At 38.2% G+C, this 20,386-nt stretch overlaps 1 protein-coding gene across 4 annotated transcripts in view; it reads left to right on the top strand.

Annotated features, from left to right (window-relative positions):
• The window catches only part of LOC124150751 (core-binding factor subunit beta-like), a 56,421-nt gene extending 38,126 nt beyond the window's left edge, over positions 1-18,295 (top strand). For 3 of the 4 annotated variants that reach the window (XM_046522905.2, XM_046522824.2, XM_046522997.2), the window contains one exon: positions 12,238-18,295. In XM_046522905.2, the coding sequence (XP_046378861.1) occupies positions 12,238-12,340 (103 nt within the window). In that variant the 3' untranslated portion in view covers positions 12,341-18,295. The remainder of the gene's footprint in view (positions 1-12,237) is intronic. The other variant, XR_007221706.1, reaches the window with a different exon arrangement.
• The last annotated feature ends 2,091 nt before the right edge of the window (positions 18,296-20,386 follow it).

Here is a 20,386-nt window from a genome sequence, read left to right as displayed (position 1 = left end):
CAAGTCCCGTGTTGAATGACGACTTCGGCCTCAGAGTCGTTGACTTGATATGGTTGAGTGGACACACAGTCGGGTCCACGTGTTGACGAGAGTACAAGCAACACCAAACACACTTCTTCTTCGTCACTTCACTGGGTCGGCTTTGCGATCGTCATCTTTTGTTCAGCACGTGTGCGCCAGTCATACACTGTACTTATTCTCGTAGAGGACACGTCCCAACTCGTCCCCATTTTAATTTTTTTGTGGAAAAAACCTCTTTCCACGTGGTAGGAGGTAGGGTCGGTATGAATTCTATGTCATTGTCTGACGGGAGCGTTGCGTTAGGATGATGGATGACCTTTGACCCACTCAGGTGACCTTGTGTGGCGTAGCAGGGTACCCAACCTCCTCTGTTCCCCATCCTCGTCACACAGCTCTCCCACTTAGCAGCTTTTGTCTGCGCGAGGGGCTGGGATTAACAGTTAAAGCATCAGCGAGACCTGTGCTTCAATTCAGTGATTTATAACCTTGGTTGGTAAACAGGTGACACTCTCTATCCTGTAATCTGGATTCATCATTGTTTTATAGCATTTTTTAATTATGGATGTCTTTTTCAACGCAAAAAGTCTTCCATGTTTAGATTTATGCTCTTTCTTTCTTGCACCTGAGATTGATGTGGTTGTTCACAATATCCGCCCTCCCAATGTTCAGTGGTCTGAAATACACCTGAAATAATATCGGGACTTTCCAGTCAAGAACCTGTAGGTTATGTTCAAGTAAAATTATTGCCACAGTATTTGATCTGTCATTGCACAAGAAAGTCACATCATTTGTTGCAGTGATTTAAGTAAATGTTGATTTAAATCAGTCATCTTGTTTTATGTTGGGAGCTGCAAGAAAACTCAAGTAGCCTTTTAAAAAATGATGTTTTATTGTTTGTATATATATTCATATCTAAATATTTTATTGCGATGTGGTTTAACCCTAATAACAAAATATAGAAGATGATATATTTGTGAGGAACTGGAAGTAATAGGCTTTTCAGAGAAATCCTTGCTGGGTCCTTGAGGGTAAAGATTATCATGAAAAGAGGTTTTCTCAAAATAAAATACAAAATTAGGTCTCATCTTGCCAAACCATGAAAAAATAAAAAACCGTCAAACATTTATGAAAAACTATAAAAAAATTATTTTTCCTGCCTTAGTGTTGAGTGACATTATATGTAAGATTAATAAATTAACAAAGAGATCATCATCAGATTAATATACTACTCAGAACTGGTTAAACAATTGGAAAGCTGTGTGTTGAAACACCCTCCAGACATGACAAATTGGCTGTAGTCATATTAAAAAATCAGGTGTTCTTAACTTCTTATGAGTAGTATATACACACTTTTGAAACATATTATAATACTGATGATTATCAATACAAGAAAAGGATATAGAATTGTTATTGTTTTTGTTTTTTAAATATGCAAAATAATAATAGCAGTCTAGAACAGTTTTAAGTGGAGTGGAATACAGGACGTTGACTGGCAAAAGAGCCGAGCTTGTTTTGTCGTCATGGTGATGTTCAAGGTCCAGTGTTGTGTTAGTGTGGGCTAATGTCTGTGTTGTCCCACTTGCTTTACAAACCAAAGCTGAAGTTTCACACCTTGGCCAAGTAATGCCTACAGTCGTACTATTCACTGTTTGCTTGTACGGATAATTAACTGAGAAATCAGAGAGCAGTTTTGTTCTTTGAACCAAGTGCAAAGCTGCGTATGGGCAGATTTAATTTTTTAAATATTAGAATTCATGCTTTTTAAGGCACTTAACACTGCTTTGCAAATTGTTAACATTTTTGGTAATTTGGAAAAAAATAATATAACAGGAATTTGATGCCATACTTTTCATTTTTTCAAGTATTTATTTGAACTTAGATGTGCTGTCACTCCCCATCTGACAATGTTTATTGTACAATCATAAAAAGTTAACAAAATAATGCGCGCAAGTGTAGGAACCTGCATATCCAGGGATGAGACATATTCCATGATTTCATTAGGACCCTTCCTAAATCTTATACCGGCATATTGAAATTGGGGATAATTCCGTCAATTCTTGCCAAGTTTTCGTCGTGTGCATGGTAAAGACGGCTTCAGTAGGTGTAAACAAGCTTCTATTATCACTTCACGTTTTACATGTTGTACCGGCTGCCAATTGCGACTCCTCTCAATAGGAAAAACTACGAGGAAACTTTTACTGTGATTAAGTATGTGTTTGTTTAAGTCCATAATAGCTAGTCAAATATTTCCAGCATTGCTGACGACCACGTTAATCCATTTGTTCAGACACGGTTCAGTTGGCTTAGTCACTACCTCAACATATAACGCGTGTTAAGTAGCTGGAGTGACACTAGACACGTGGAGGTCACACGACGATTCTTCTTGGTCGCAGGGAATCGTACACCCCTGTTGCTTGACTGTCAGTAATGGTCCATCAAGTCGTGATGAATATGCATTGTCAGAAATGCTGTCAACTTAAATACGAGCAAAATCTGTAGGCTCACACTTGCTCATTAACACAGACTTTTCTACTTTGTATGCAAATGTCTTCCCATTTTTCTTTATTTTACAATAATTTTGTGGATATTAATAATGACAGTATCTTTTCCAAAATAAAGTAAAGATTTTTTATCTTTTTGTCCTTGAACAGATTTCATATTTAATGTTTTCTAATAATATGTATTTTAATGACGATTTGAACAGCTTTGTAATCAAAATACAAAAAATAATAGTGTTTTTTTCCTTTTTTGTGCTTGAAACCAATTTGCTATTTGTCGTGATTCTAAAACCATGTATCTTTATTAACAGTTTGAACAGACTTTCAGTCAAACTCCATTTCCATTTGAATTCACAGACCCTCAGCCATAAACAAAATTGTCAGTTTCTATCAATCATAACTGTATTGTCCAAGTTGTCTTCACCATTAAGAAGAAATCCATCATTTCCATCATTAATCAAGATGTACCGCATTGTCTTATTGTCACTGACCTTGTCATAACACAGTCGGCTCCCCACACCGCGACATCCTGTAGTTTTTTGTATGGGGCAATACAAACACTTGTCTCAAATCAATAATGCGTTCAGCTGGCCACAGAATGGATGACCCTCGGCAAAGACTGACCGACAGTGTATACAATTGGTCCCAACACAATACTGTGCTTGACGGATAAAAAACGTCTTTTCGGAGCTTCAGAAGGGCCTGTTATTGTAAATGCAGTGGACAAAGGGATCATGGGAAATCTCATGGGAGAAAAAGTCAGTGTCGCCCATTAGCGATCCATCGTTAGTCGGATGCTCTGGCTAATTATTATAATGATGACATGATGCCTTGCATGTACAGGGTGTGGGGAGCTTGTGGGGTGGAATTGCAGCTACTGAGCTCTAACATCTGAAGCAGAGAATTTTAACTCGGCATCACATTTTGGTTCTCACACCAACACCATATGTTTCTGACACATCTGCAAGACTTTTTGAACATGTTTGTTGCCAGGTAAGTGGGATTGGACATAGTGTTCAACCAGAAATGACAAGTATTGTTCCCGCCAACAATGGCTGCTCGACTCTGGCGTACACTTAAGCGAAATCCTTTCTCATGTAGCTCTAGTTCTGTGTCACCCTAATTGAGTTTTAATCTGCCGAGCTCAAACTGGTAATAGCTGCAACAACATTATCGTACCTGTCAGTATTCTGTTTAAACACCTCACAAACTTAACACACTCTACTCTCTTGTTTGATTAATTATCTTTCCTTTTCTAACCTTATTGACAGCTCTGACCAACATTGGAATTCTTTGCTTGTTGGAAAAACTTGTAGATAGACATCTCCAGATCCCCATTAGGGCTAATTGTCACAATCGTACTGACCTGATATCACGATTGCTGAAATATGATTAACCTTGTCAAACTTAACATCATAAAAAAAAAATAATAATGCATTATCTTATTTGCTTGTTGAAATCTAATTGGTTTATATACATGTTAAGAGAGAGTGTAATTAATTTTGATAAGGTTTGGGAAATAGTTTTTGTCAATTGAAAAGAAAAATGAGTTTTCATTCCTAGATTTGTCGTTCAATGTTTAAAAAAAAGGATGATTTATTCTCAAAAGACTTGTGTGCAATACTCTGTGAAGTATTTTATGATCATATCAGAAAAAAAACCAATTAAACTAATTGTCTTACATTTCATTCATGTTCATTAAGTATGTATTATCGTCAAATCAGTTAACAACTTTAATGATTTAACACATTTGCTGAAAGTAGTAAATCTATTTTTGTTGAATTTTAATTGCATATAATCATTTGATATGGATTGAGGGCTGTGAGTTCACACGGAAATGTTAATAAGATAATAACATTGTGAAAAAAACAACAGTATTACAATAGAACTTTTGTGCTTAACAGTTAATCATAATTTATTAGAATTCTGGAATTGATTGAATCTGGTTCATGGCGATCCTCACACAGGTAAAAATAATTAGAAATTGGAAAAATACAGATAAAAATGCCTTTATTAAAGTCATCGGATTTGAGAGAAAAAATTAACTCATATAGCAGATACATGAGCCAAAAGGTTTGTTGAAATCCCTTGATTTATTAACCCATTAATTCCATTGATATCAACCACAGTAGAATTAACCCTTTTACCCACACACGACAAAGGGGCATAAAATTGATCGGATGCAAGGATTATTATACACCATTGTAATTAACTTTGTAATTATTTGGGAGTGTAATAAAATCTGGTAAAAGTACTAATAGTCACGACACATATTGTTTTCCCCTGGGGAACATGAAATTTTGTAAAAACTTTCAACAAGTCCATAATGTCGTTCGGGGGGACACCTGACCGCAGTTTGGCTCCACAGGGGGTTTAAGCGTAACACATATCGTGGATCTAATCCCCCGTACTCACCCTGAACAAAGGGGAAGACTTTATCTGCCCCGCCAGGGTTGTATGGAGTTACCTAACATCATCTCTCCCCTTCCTAATTTCCATTTGATTGGCTTGTATCAAATTAAATTTGATACAGTGTAAATTTTTCTTGGTCTCTTAAAATAGCTAGATTTAACACACATAGACCAGATGTTGCTACTGTCATAGGTGTTGTTTACTTTGTGTAAAATTTGGGAGGTTTTTGTTATCTTTTTTTAATATTAAATTCATAAAAAATAAATATTTGGAGAATTTAGTTTTGTGATGTTCTGGTGTTTTCTTGTAACTATGGTTTAGAACAATAAATATTTTAGAGAAAATGTCAGATCATCAAGCATTATATACTTCTGCCGCATTTAACTTTGTCTGAATTGACTGCAGATTTATAAAGAGTGGTAGATTACAGGTAGGAAAGTTTATAGAGAGTGCTGGATTATTCAGAGGGTTTTTAGAGAGTGTTAGTTTATAGAGAGTATTAGATTATAGAAAGGAGGATTTATAAAGAGTGCTTGATTTTAGAGGGGGGGGTAAGGAGTGCTGGATTATAGAGGGTGCTGGATTATAGAGAATGGGTTTTGTAGAGTTTGTTGGATTATGGAGAGTGATGGATTATAGAGTGTGGTGGATTATAGAAAGGAGGGTTTATAAGAGATTGCTGGATTATAGGGAGGGTGTTTATAGAGTGTGGTGGATTATTAATCTGAGGGTTTATATAGGGTGCTGGACTATAGGTGGAACGATTGTGGAGTGTGCTGGATTTTAGGGAGGAAGGTTTATGGAGAGTGCAGGATTTCTGGAATCATGATATTTACATGGGCATTTGCAACTTTGTTAACTAAGAATAGCTACTTGATTTCTTCTCTTTTCTCATAATCTTCTTGAATGCTCCAAATGAACATTTGTCCTTTGACAGCTGAAGATGCGCTCAGTGAACTCTGTCATTGATGATGTACATGACAAGTACATGCTGCTCATTTCATGCTGTGAGCTGTACATTACAGCAGGTGTCTCATTACCCAGGTGTCAAGTGTGGCCTTCAGTGTAAACATTATGACACTTAACTGCATCATATATCACAATACAGTGACTTGTGACATCTTCTACGCACTAACATCACACATTAAATTCCTACACCTTTCTTCATGGTTCAGTCCACTTCTCTACATGCTTAAGGGGGAAAACTGTCAACATGTATTTGAAGATTTAATTCATTAGTTGACCTTGTAACTTTTTGAAGGTAAGTTATCAGGAATCCGCAAAACATTTCCGGCTGTTGTGTCATGAAAATGGTAAACAGATTTTTATGACAGGACAGTTTAAACAGGTCATTGACTCCAGTGGGAGACCTGGCTTTTTGTGTAGCTTGCATGTCCATCATGACCTACACCCGAGAACACTATGATCCCCTAACACGACCTACACCCCTGAACACTATGATCCCCTAACACGACCTACACCCCTGAACACTATGATCCCCTAGCACCACCTACACCCCAGAACACTATGATCCCCTAACACGACCTACACCCCAGAACACTATGATCCCCTAACACGACCTACACCCCTGAACACTATGATCCCCTAACACGACCTACACCCCAGAACACTATGATCCCCTAACACGACCTACACCCCAGAACACTATGATCCCCTAACACGACCTACACCCCTGAACACTATGATCCCCTAACACCACCTACACCCCAGAACACTATGATCCCCTAACACAACCTACACCCAAGAACACTATGATCCCCTAACACCACCTACACCTCAGAACACTATGATCCCCTAACACAACCTACACCCAAGAACACTATGATCCCCTAACACGACCTACACCTCAGAACACTATGATCCCCTAACACAACCTACACCCAAGAACACTATGATCCCCTAACACGACCTACACCCCAGAACACTATGATCCCCTAACACAACCTACACCCAAGAACACTATGATCCCCTAACACCACCTACACCCCAGAACACTATGATCCCCTAACACAACCTACACCCAAGAACACTATGATCCCCTAACACGACCTACACCTCAGAACACTATGATCCCCTAACACGACCTACACCCAAGAACACTATGATCCCCTAACACGACGTACACCCCAGAACACTATGATCCCCTAACACAACCTTCACCCCAGAACACCACAGCCCATCTCTAACTGACCTTCACCCCAGAACTCCACGGCCAATCTCTAACATGACCTTCACCTCAGAACTCAACAGCCCATCTTTAACACAACCTTCACCCCAGAACACCACGGCCCATCTCTAACATGTACTCATGATGATTAGATTGAAAATATGATTGGACCACAACAAAGTGATTCCTGGTTTGTAAGAATTGGTATTGCTGTCTTATTGTTGTCTTAATTTAAAAAAGTTATTGTTCCAAACCCCTCCATTAGTCAAGCGTTCTATTCTGAAGACCTGGGCCAATACTCAATGACCAACATTTTGGTCACATTTTATACACCAACATTTAATTTAATAGCTTGACTGCAGGGTGCCGTTTTTTTCATTCAAATATAGTCTAAATATACTAAATGTATCCAAATACTTAACAGCCTGTCATATACACTAATTTAGGTTTAAATTATCTATTTATCAATATAAAAAGTCATTTATTCATTTTGCTACTAACCCATTTTTCATAAAAGGAAATGCTTAATTTGATCAAATAAATATGAGTATGATCTAATCAGGGCTGTATGCAGCACTGGGCTCAAGTCATTCAACACAACATTACTAACCCAGATGATGTTCATCACCCCAGGAGTTAACGATGACCCTCATTACATTAAGATAATGTCTCAGTTTCATTCCTGGTACTAATTACAATGTCTAGATCTAGCCTTGACACTGGATCCCCCTTAAAGGACGCCATGCCCCCTGTAGAGGGTGCTCTACCACAGTAGGTATGTTTGATTGACAGTCAGCTTGACAGGGGGTCTTTGATGTCTTTGTATACAGCTAGATACAAACACTTCTTCCCTGGCCACCATGGCAACAGGGCCACACCTGAGGCTTGTGGTACTGATGACCTGGTGTTTCCTGTAGTAAATCATGGAACTTACAGTAGGTTTGTACTGGGGCTGTCTAAAAAGATTGATAACTGGAATTATCGTTGATGTGAAGAAAAATTAACAATTATCGATATGAAAATTGTGTCATCGATAATATCTTACATAAACTATTGTGATGAAATAAAGTTTTAATTTACGAAAGCAGACTTGTTGTGTCCATTGCCAAAGATGGAAAGCAACTAATTTTGTGATATCTTAAATGTCCACAAAGTAATCCATGCATAAAAGTCACCACTCACTAGTGACATGAAATATGTTTTGTCTCTGAGCTTATAGCATATTTGCTCAAAGTTACTTTTCTGGTATATACCTATAATTGATCAATATTTAGTAAATGATTATCAATCTCAAAGATCGATATTGATAGCCAGCCCTAGTTTCTACACTGCTTTTACTTAAATATACATTATGCCATTTCATTTCTGAACTAGATTTATAATCAACTAGGTATTCTTTAGAGAGTTAATTGTGCTTCAATAGACATAAGAAATGGTGATAATGTTCAGCTGCACCCCTGCTGTCTACTGGTGAAACTCTCAGATTAATTATGTAACGATGTTTAGATTATCATTTGGTTTTCAATCCCACGGCCAAACTTTTAACAGTTGGATAATTAAAATATTCATTTTTGTGGTTGTCTGAATTGTTATGAAGATATCTGAATGTTTCAGTCATAGAAACAACACAAGTGCCTTTCGAATTGTTTTTCTCTTTAATCCTACTGACATTTTTTCAGAGATCATAAGTTTTATCATTTTAAAGTTTTTTTGTCTTAAACCAGTTGATGAAATTTACACATCTCAGCAACAAGGTGGCTGTCATGGCCACACCTTTCTTATTCAGGATGGTTCTCAATTGTTGGAGTAACCTGCTATTGGATACATTTACTGTTAAGTAGGTGAATTGTCTTGAAGACTATCACTATAGTTTGAAGATGTATTGAAGAATATCACTGTAGTTTGGAGGTATATATCCTTGAGGTCAATTGTGGGTCATTTTCAAACCTGTCATATTTATTGCCTGTAATTTATAGCGAAGTTGCTTCAGGGACATTTTGGATTGGCTTCGTTTAGTTAACAACAGACGAGTAGTGAAAAGCATGGGTAATGAGACATGTTTTAATGTGTGTTAAATATGGAAAATAATTGGTTATAGTTCCCTGGTTCAATTATTCAGTGGAAATTAGCTTCATGAAATTAGGCTTCACTTGAGGTTTTGTCATGAAATCTTGTAATACCCTTTCATGAATCTGTTTCTTCTTTTCATTATGATGGTGCTCACACAAACTGTCTGAGATCTGATACAAAAGTATTCAGAAAGAAGAACCAGGAGTCAAGGATTCAGTGAAGGTCATCGTTTTGTAATTAGGGCCTTGTCGGAAATTGAGACGGTCTCTACATAATGAGACGCCTACTCGATCGTCCAAGATGCCATAATTTGCTGTGCAGAGTTGCATCCAGACATGGATGCAATATGTGAAACCCATTTCTGGTGTCCCACACTATGGTATTGCTGGACTATTGCTAAAGTAACATGAAACCGTATTCACTCACTCGGTCACTTACATATAAAATTCATTTTATGAATAACATAAATATATGTATGGTTTTGAAAATTTGAGACCTATGCATTTACAAGAATGTGTGACTTGGCAATGGTTTAGACGAGGTTTACCATGAGGTCTAAGAATTCAATCATTAATCGTTTTATCTTTGTATCAACTTAAACATATCTGTGTGTAGTCTTTTGGCTCAAATGCTTTCAGCTGATGGTTTGGACAACAGTTTCAGCGTAACATACAAGTAACAGCTGATGTTTTTCTAATTTGTAATCCAGCTTGGCAAGGACTGTGGATGTTAGGAGACCCAATATTTAATTTTCTAGTCCGGGCTCATCCCCAGAAATGTTGTGACGATGATGGTGGCGACTTGTGGGTGGCACAGCGATCGCAGATTGTGACATTCCCCACATTCCCACAATTCCTTGCAATGATAAAAAGCAGGAAGTATGGCAAATGTGGTTTTCTCTCTTGACAGGCCGGGGAGCAGCTTTAATGCTTGTAAAACTATCGGTGAACCTGTTGACAAAAACAGCTTGGGGGCAAGTTACGTTGTTGGTGCGTGCACCTGAGGCGTCTAAGAGGGTACCTGTGGTTGACCAAGGAATTCGGGAGTGTCTGATGGCACAGTAGCAGCAATTGTGTTCCATGGATTGGCGGTGAAGAGAAGATTGTCGTTGACTGATTGATATGATAGGCTTAAAGGACAAGGTGTGCTGTAGTTCTCTTTGTGGTGTTGGGAGGCGCTGTAGTAGAATCCTTATTGAAAAGATGAATTATTTTAATGGCTTTTTGATGCTTTGACTGTTTCCTATGTGATTTATCATGCTTGTCTGCATGGTTAACCGATTGTTTATAATGCAGTTTGTGAGTAAATGCGTATGATGCATGTGAACACAACGGGGTGACCTTGGTGGGTTTAAGTGCTGGTATTCTCCCACCTCTGTCTATTGATCATGGCTCCGTCTTCGTTCTGTTGCCTTTGTTGTTAGTGTTCATCTTATGTTCAGAAGTGTGTCTCCTTCACAGCCAATCCCATATTTTGGCTTCAGAATGTGTCAAGATTGAATAATGACAGATATATGAAATGGCATAATAGTTTGGAGACCTTGACACGGTTGTAAGTTGCAAGGTCACTCCCACGTAATTTGAACTACTATGGAATTTGGACTACTCAAGTTGTCTCCCCTACAGTCGATAGTGTGGGTAGACAAAACACTCGTCTGTGCATTGATGACTTTAAGCAGCTGGATCACCCTACGTGAATGTCAGGTTGGGAATTTGTGGGGGAGAGAATATGTCACTGATTCACTTGACTTCAGTCACTATACTGTGTCTGAGTGGGGTATCCATTGTAGGCTGCAGCATGGTATCTCAGTGGGCTTGCACTTTAATCCGGACCAGTACAAGCAGCCACACACCCACACATGCATGCACATCGCTATGTAAGTGCAGTAATCCTGAACGTGACATTACACCCCATTTTACCTCACCTCACTTGACTTTGGGGATCTCATTTAAAATGTTACTTATGTACTTATAGACTGAAGGTCAGCAGAAAACTACTACAAGCAGTCTGCATACATGTATAAATATTCTTCTCAACTATATTGGGGAGGCACCCCTCAAACCTAAACTCAACTATAAACATGGAGGCACCCCTCAAGCCTAGCCTCAACTATATTGGGCGGCACCCTACAAGCCTACACTCAACTATATACCTGGGGGCACCCCACAAGCCTCATCTCAATTATACAGGGGCACCCCTCAAGCCTACACTCAACTATATTCCTGGGGGCACCCCACAAGCCTACACTCAACTATATACCTGGGGGCACCCCTCAAGCCTAGCCTCAACTATATACCTGGGGGCACCCCTCAAGCCTAGCCTCAACTATATACCTGGGGGCACCCCTCAAGCCTAGCCTCAATTATATACAGGGGCACCCCTGGAGCCTACACGCAACTATATACCTGGGGGCACCCCACAAGCCTCATCTCAATTATATACAGGGGCACCCCTCAAGCCTAGCCTCAACTATATTCCTGGGGGCACCCCTCAAGCCTAGCCTCAACTTTATACAGGGGCACCCCTCAAGCCTAGCCTCAACTATATACAGGGGCACCCCTGAAGCCTAACCTCAACCATATACATGGGGGCACCCCACAAGCCTACACTCAACTATATACCTGGGGGCACCCCTCAAGCCTAGACTCAACTATAAACAGGGGCACCCCTGAAGCCTACACTCTACCATATACCTGGGGGCTCCCCTCAAGCCTTCTCAACTATATTGGAGGGCACCCCTCAAGCCTACACTCAACTATATTCCTGGGGGCACCCCTCAAGCCTAGCCTCAACTATATACAGGGGCACCCCTCAAGCCTAACCTTAACTATATACAGGGGCACCCCTCAAGCCTAGGCCTAACTATTCAGGGGGTCCCAGTCATCAACAGATTGCATTTGACTGCAGAGTTGCAACCCTTATTGTTTGTCAGCACCATACCCACAGTCACTGTTCCACAACAGTTGCAAATGCATATTTTTCTATGTTTGAAACTGTTAAAGAAATATGATTCTGTCATTTTCTAACCGATTTTCTTTTGCCTTCCAGAGCCGACAGCAGGATCGAGGTTCCAATCCGAGCCCCTCAGAAACGAGCAGCAGTGATTGACGCTCAGCGATCGCCATGGAAACCAAGCCTGTACATATTGTAACATAGACCTCCGCGGGAGACTAACTTATTCTATTTTTAATGTCAATTTTTATGAAAATATTGACGAAAATAGAGCATTGATATAAATAGCCTGAAAGTATAGAATATTTTTTGAAAAATATTTGTTGTAAAAACTGTGGAACCAAAGGTTGTGTGCGGAAAAGGTCATGTGACCTGGACGTGGGTGTAATTATCAAGCTATTTAATTACCGGTGATTTAACAACCACAATGTATGTACATGGAATTTCAGCAGAGCGGAAACTGTCGTCTACTTGTTTGGATAATGGTACGTTAATGACCAGTTGCAAGAAATGCAACTTGTAAGGAATCTCATTTTTATGTCTGTGGCCATACTTCCATCTCAGTTTCAGAGACATTCCATGCGTGAATGTTGTTACTGTGTGTATTCAATGGTACTGTTACATATGAGATACATATACTACTAAAAAAAAGTTAAGGACCACCCGATTCTTTTATATTACTATAGTTTTTAATCTGTTCTAGCATGACTGATTCATTTATAGTAATTTGAAAGAATTGTTCTTAATTTTATTTGAGTAGTATAATATGACTTTCCACTAAAAAAAATATGACAATATGTTGTAATGATGAATGTATAACATGACTAGAAAATGTTGATATTTATTACACTGTGTTATGTTTGGTCAGTAAGTTCTGGTGGATTTTGAGGGCATAACAATAAAAATGCATGTTATGAAATGATATTGTATGCTTGTTAAGAGGTGCATATTGTTATAAGTTATTTTCATAAATGAATTTTGTTAACAGAATGAAATGTTATTTGCTCAATAATGTAGCCAAAGTCCAGCCATTATCAGTATCAATTTTTTAGTTTTTAAGATTATGTTTTGAAAAAACACAAAAAACCGTCAATGCCAGTAGGGCACATTACTTTAATATAAGAAGACTGGGGCACATTACTTTGATATATGAAGACTGGGGCACATTACTTTGATATAAGAAAACTGGGGCACATTACTTTAATATATGAAGACTGGGGCACATTACTTTGATATGAGAAGACTGGGACACATTACTTTCATATGAGAAGACTGGGGCACATTACTTTGATATAAGAAAACTGGGGCACATTACTTTAATATATGAAGACTGGGGCACATTACTTTGATATGAGAAGACTGGGGCACATTACTTTGATATAAGAAAACTGGGGCACATTACTTTAATATATGAAGACTGGGGCACATTATTTTGAGGTAAGACTGGGGCACATTTATTTGATATATGAAGACTGGGGCACATTACTTTGATAGGAGAAGACAGGGGCACAGTACTTTGATATGAGAAGACTGGGGCACATTACTTTGATATAAGAAAACTGGGGCACATTACTTTAATATATGAAGACTGGGGCACATTATTTTGAGAGAAGACTGGGGCACATTATTTTGAGGTAAGACTGGGGCACATTTATTTGATATATGAAGACTGGGGCACAGTACTTTGATAGGAGAAGACTGGGGCACATTACTTTGATAGGAGAAGACTGGGGCACATTCCATGGAGGTAATTCAATATGCTCGTGTAGGCTGTTGAAACTGGGCCATCTACAGTCACAAGGTACACAGTAGATCTAGCATGCCAATGCCTGTTACCCCAGAGCTTGTTTGGCTTAAAGGCAGTCCAGAGGATTAAAGGTACACATGTCGGCCTGTCACACTACACTAAAATTCCTGGGTTTGGTTCCAATATGGTTGTAATTGTAAAGCCAATTCTTGGTGGACCTCATTCAACAAAATTTGATTTAATCCCCTTATCCATCACCGGTTGTGCCCCTATGATAGTAGAAGATATAGGCGCTAGCACGGCAGTCTAGGTACTTGCAATGATATGTGGCTCCTGAGAACCTCTGTTCTTTTCCCTGTTAATACAATTACAAATATGGCAGAAAAAATAGACTTAAAAATTAAATGTTGGGTGTTTGAGTATTTTATTATCGAATTAGTTTTGTAAGGAACAAATCAGGGATGTGTGAGTCATGAGCTTAATAAGAAAGTTGTTGGGTAAACCTCACCACAGTGTTTATTTGTTTTGCCTGATTATGACACATTATTTTTGTAAGAAAATAGAGGTAAATCAGCTTGAAAACCTGTGCCTAGCACTTGATGCTATATCTGGAGTGACACAGTGTGGGTTTCTATTTGGTTGTTATGTTCAGAGTATAGGTCTCGTATGTAAGTATTGGTACCATGTGTTGGAAGTATTTTGGTATGAAAATAATCATTGTATCATTTCAAAGTAATGTTGATTTTTAAATACGAATGATATCATATTGTTAGCTTGAAAGAATAATGTGTGTAGTTTGTCCTACCCTCGTATGTGGCCACGGGTGGCCCTGTCATGTAAGGTGATGTACTTCGCTGTGCAGATTGTGGGTTCGAATCCCGATTTGCCCTGATTTTGTTTCTAGGTTTGTCAGCACCATACCCGTGCTCGTGGGTTCCACCAAAGTTGTAAACGTCAAATACCTGCATCACTCTGGGCTTTCCTCCCACATTAAGCTGACACGCCATGATATAACTGGAATACTGTTAAAAGCGGCGTTAAACCCAACTCACTTACCCTCATATAATAGTCAGTGTCCGAATTCAGTGTGTTACTTTCTGAATCTCAACACAAGAATAGAGGTTACAGTTACTTTCATATCATATATTTATGAAAATATTTTTTCGGAGTACCTATTATGAAATATTTGATGCCACATTGTTATGAAAGGAATTCATCGTCCAAGGTTTTACTTGAACCTGACTGATTTGTGCCGTGACAACTGCAGTCTCTCCATGTACTGCTGTGTGATTGTCCACAGGTCAGACAAACTTGATAACTAGTTCATACTTCCACCCTTAACATACATGAAGGCAGGAGTGGAAATTAAAATTAAAATTTTAAAAAACCTAGATGACAATATGTAGTTATGCGTTGTGCACATTTCATGCCCCTTTGGGGTTTCATATTTTATGTGAAAAAGCAAACTTAACATTTCAGGTATATATAGTCAAAATGTCAATTTTGAGATGCTAGACACATATTACTAGACATGGTTATTCCCTATGAGGGGATGAAGGGGGGGGGGATCTGACGGGTGGATCTGTAGCAAGTTATTAAGTTGGTCTGGCCTTATATGTTATTTATTTATGCAGCTGAGTATGGCTCACTCCAGTTGATGTTGTTTTGATAGATATCAAAACAAACTATTCCAAGGAATGTTGGTTGATAATCAACTGAGGGGATATATGAAACTTAGGCTGATATTCCTAGAGGTTAGTTAGCACTCAGCAAAAGCCCTATACTGTTTGATTGTAGGGAGTTATGTGACTGTATTCCCGACTTAGACAATGTGCAACATTGTTGTAAATGTTGCACTATGATAACTTCACATTAGATGGTTCTAGCACATGGACTTGAGCATTATTCCTATGCTTATGGATGTAGTTACACCTGGTGCAACCTGTTTTTAAAGTTGCACACTTCCAGCAAGTTTACATGCACTTGTGCAACCTGTAAAATTGAAATTGCACTGTTATTAGGTAGTGAACACAAACCCTCATGGCGAACTTGGTTCTAGTCTTCTGACAAGCATTATCATCAAAGCATTGTGTGGAATAATCCATTATTCATTATAAGCAAGAAATTGCTTAAGTCAAATATTTTTGCATTTCTTAGATTTTGACATGTTTCTATAGTTTTCAGTTTTACAAAAATATATGTTTATTGAAATATTACTTTTATATTTTGTCATTATCCTTTTGGACAAGTCTATGTTTTTTATACTTATGTTCTAGGTGAAAGATTAGGTCAGATTGTTTCTTTAGTTCTGAAAGCTTTCATTGCTTTTGAGAAATAGATAGTTCTTGTTTTTAAATGAACTTAGTATAACTATTTTTGTTTATTATTTAATTTCCCGTATCCTAAATTATTACCAGTATTGGCTTAGAATATGATAAACAAGATGTAATGATAAACCAAGATCTCTTGTGACGTCCAGTGTGACATTGCGCGATGTGTGACATATTAATGTGTCACACATGTAGTCAGTTGTGTCACATATTCTATTCTAACATCTGCATAACATTTTACAATACGGACGTGTGCAATCTGTGGATCGTGAGGCCCTGCAGCTGGTGGGCGGTCAGCTAGAGTCAGCTGATACTAGTGAGTCAGCATGTTATGGTTTATCGGACATTGTGATTCAATGATTTCTCTCTCACTTTGGTATTGGTTCTTGGCCCCATTTAACAAAGTCATTTTTGCGCTTTTGGACTATTGTAAGCTTGTTGTGAGATATAGAAGATGTCTAAATTGTAAGGCTTTAAGGAGTAGTAGTTAATTCATCAGAAGCATTCCGTAAAGCAGTTCTGATTCATATATATATGTTAAGGTAAAGCAATTTACATGATTCATATATATGTGTTTAGGTGAAGCACTTCTGATTCATATATATATATGTGTTTAGGTGAAGCACTTCTGATTCATATATATATATATGTGTCAACGAAAAGCATTTGCATTGTCATATATATGTCCTAAGTTAAAACAATTCTGATTGTCGTAAGTCTGTGTTAAAGTGAAACAGTTGCAACTATCGTAAGTCTGTTATCAGAAGTATTGTATCAGCTATCTCACATGCAGTTGTGATGATCACAGAGCTTTGTCAAATATGACAATTATAAATGAAAAAAAAGTAAACAACAAAAGAAAGAAAGTAGACTTTATTCCAATTTTAGAAAGTCAATTAAATCCCATAATGGTTATTTCCAACATGTTTTATTTCATGGGATGGAAAACATGCCATTGCTGTATGCAGCATAGAGTGGGATGAGACTATGTTGCCGTGTGTCGTGATCCATATTTCCCCTTCTGTCTGTGCAGCCATGAACTCTATACCTATCAGTGCCTTATTGTTCTCTCGTTCCCTGTTGATGTTATTGTTATACTTTTTTCTCTCGTTCATGGCTTGGAACACTTCGTGTTGAATCGAGATTCTTGCTCTCACTCACACATTGTCTGCCATGGCTTGGAACAGTTCCCAATGAATTGAGATGCTTGTTCTAGCTCATGTATTGGCCGACGCGGCTTAGAATACTTCGCGATGAATCGAGATGCTTGCTCTCACTCAACTCATTCATTGGCTCACACGGCTTGGAACAGTTCACAATGAAACATACTTCCATCACGATACACTAAATGGGATGGATTGTGCTGGTTGTGATACAACAAAATATTATTCAAAATTGTTTCATCATTTATCTTTTCTGTTCTTTTGCGCATGATTAAATTAAATTCAACATCCCTCTATCTAACATGCAGTGTTATAGGTAAACAAGTTCTACAGCACAGTGTAAACAGCAGGACATTAATACTCATCATTTATGCTGATTTAGACTTGTTCGAACTCATGAACACTTCTTGTTGCGTCACTCTATTGTTCTAACCGTGTATTATTTCCCACTAACACTTTCCTCCAACTAGCTGAAATCTCCCGTCAACATGAACTATTCCACTGTCATTGTGCATTTCTGCATGATTCGTTCACGATGTGCATCAACTTTTGTACCCACGACATCTCAAACTGCACTTAAAACTGCCAGTTCCACTTTGACGTGTAGTTGGTTGCGTTTGCAAGGTTGCTCCTCGTCAGCGTTGAAATATTTATGTCAAGGAAAAATAATACACACTTTATGTTCTTTCTTCGATACATGTGTAGCGGTTCGAAAAAAGATATCATTATTGGTATGTTGAAGTTATCGTATCGGGAAGTCTGGATAAGTGCACCCGAAGCCTCTAAATTCTTCTACTACTACTACTACTACTACTACTACTACTACTACTACTACAACTACTGGGGTTGTTGGGTAGCCTAGTGGTTAAAGCGTTCGCTCATCACGCCGAAGACCAGGGTTCGATTCTTGACATTGGTACAATGTGTGAAGCCCATTCCTGGTGTCCTCCACCGTGATATTGCTTCAATATTGCTAAAAGCAGCGTAAAACCACAATACACACACACACACTACTACTACTACTACTACTACTACAGATAAAGCTTTGGGTGACATGGAATTTGCTTCTGTTACTACCACTACTACTACTACTACTACTACCACTACTACTACTGCTACTACTACTACAGCTGATAAAGCTTCAGGTGACATGGAATTTGCTTCATGTTGATCAGAATATCTTAGGGCATTATGAAATCAATATGTGTAAAAGTATTAAATAATATTTTAAAAATGTACGCACAAAGTGTATACAACAGTAATAAGTATTAAGGATTAATCACAGCCGTGGAAAGGAAACACAGGGATCGCTATCATAGAGGATGTAAGCCAGCTGTAGCCTTGTAGGGATGAATGTCCGATGACAGTCGTATGACGCTAGTTCATTAAGAATATGGTTCTAATATATTTTCATAGAATCAGATTGTGTTGATATGTTTTATATTTTTCATTGCAATCATTATATTTGTTTCTCAGTCATTTCATGAGATTTTTTATGTACATGTATTAGATTGTTTATGAAGATCTACTTAACTCTATCAGCTGTTAAAACAATGCCTCTATCATAGGACTTTGTGGTGATTCAATGGAGTAGAAACAGTCGGCATAGCTTTAATTAATGATTTAATCATTTATGCACAATGCTGAACAGAAACGATTGAAAGGACATATTTTGTTATACTCCCTGGGAATGAGGATTTAGTAAGATGAGAAATATTGCAGCATCCTTGAGGATTGTAGTGCATACTAACAGAAATATGGTAATCAGTTATAAAAATATAATAGACGAAAAAGAGCCTGTTTTGGGTGAATATTGAATTGGAAAAGTTTTGATTGTTTAATGTTTGTGAACAATTTTCAATCCCACTTTATTAAGGATAGACTACATGGTGACTATGTGGAGGTATGGTTTCAACAACTGAAGGACTTGTGCAATATTTTGTGTGCTGATAGTCAGTGGACACTGCAATGTCAAACAATGCAAGCATTGTTGTAGAACTACAAAGTATTATTGCTTCTGTTGGTTTGAGTTGCCTCCCTTGAGGTTTGAGTTGCCTCCCTTGAAAAGCCTAGAAATGTCTTTCGCTAACTTTGTAGTGATAGCTTGAGTCAGAAAACACTGACACTATCGACAGTGAATGAATCATGTTTTTAAATCATTTCAAATCTGACATTCCATGTGTTGTAAAAAGATTTTGTCTGAGTTTGAATTTGCTTTTGCTGTCAACAAGAGATTTATCATAACCTTGTCTTAGAAAATACAAAACTTGACTGCTTTTACATGAGTATGGTTTAGGAGCTTCTAATTATCATGTGATGTTTTTGTCAGTATTTTAAGAACTATGTTAATTTTTTATGTCGCAAAGATCCCACCTGAACACTGTCATATTTTACACAATTTTGATGTTAGTTACATATCGTGTGAAGAATTCACACATTCAGCGTAAAGTTGCCAACTCAGCTCGTTGTTCACTCAGTGTATATTTTTATTAAATTTCTACTTCATTGTCATGCTGATGTTAGTCATTGATTAAATAGTATCCTTCAAATAGAAATCCTCTATATTCTTCCGACTGAGGCCGGGGTTGTCTCTCTTTGCCAGGGTGTGGAGGTTACCAGAAGGTGCCACACCCTCCTGGCAGGGTAGGGATAGTCACCCTGACTCAACACAGTGTTTGGGGGTGCCACAGTCACTTGGGTGGTCATCCCATCCCAAAATAGGTGAGGGATGGTCTCCCTGCATTGATGGGTGGCCTCCACCTCCCTTGCAAGGGTGTGGCGCCCGTCTGTACTGTGACAAGACTTGTCTGAAGACCGCTGTGGCTAATGGGTTCTGTATGCAGGTATATTTATCATGGAATATAGATTGAAAATAAATATGAAAGAAAAAAATGTGTTTGTTATACTAATGATTCTTTTGGAAGAGGGTGGTGGGGTAGCCTAGTTGTTTAAGCATTGGCTCATAAGGTCGAAGACCCGGGTTCGATTCCCTATTGTGAACAATT

The sequence above is a fragment of the Haliotis rufescens genome, unplaced genomic scaffold, assembly GCF_023055435.1.
Source record: "Haliotis rufescens isolate VD_foot unplaced genomic scaffold, xgHalRufe1.0.p SCAF_17, whole genome shotgun sequence".
Lineage (NCBI taxonomy): Eukaryota > Metazoa > Mollusca > Gastropoda > Lepetellida > Haliotidae > Haliotis > Haliotis rufescens.
Note: the sequence above shows the minus strand (reverse complement) of the source record. Positions and strands in the feature narration are given on the sequence as shown.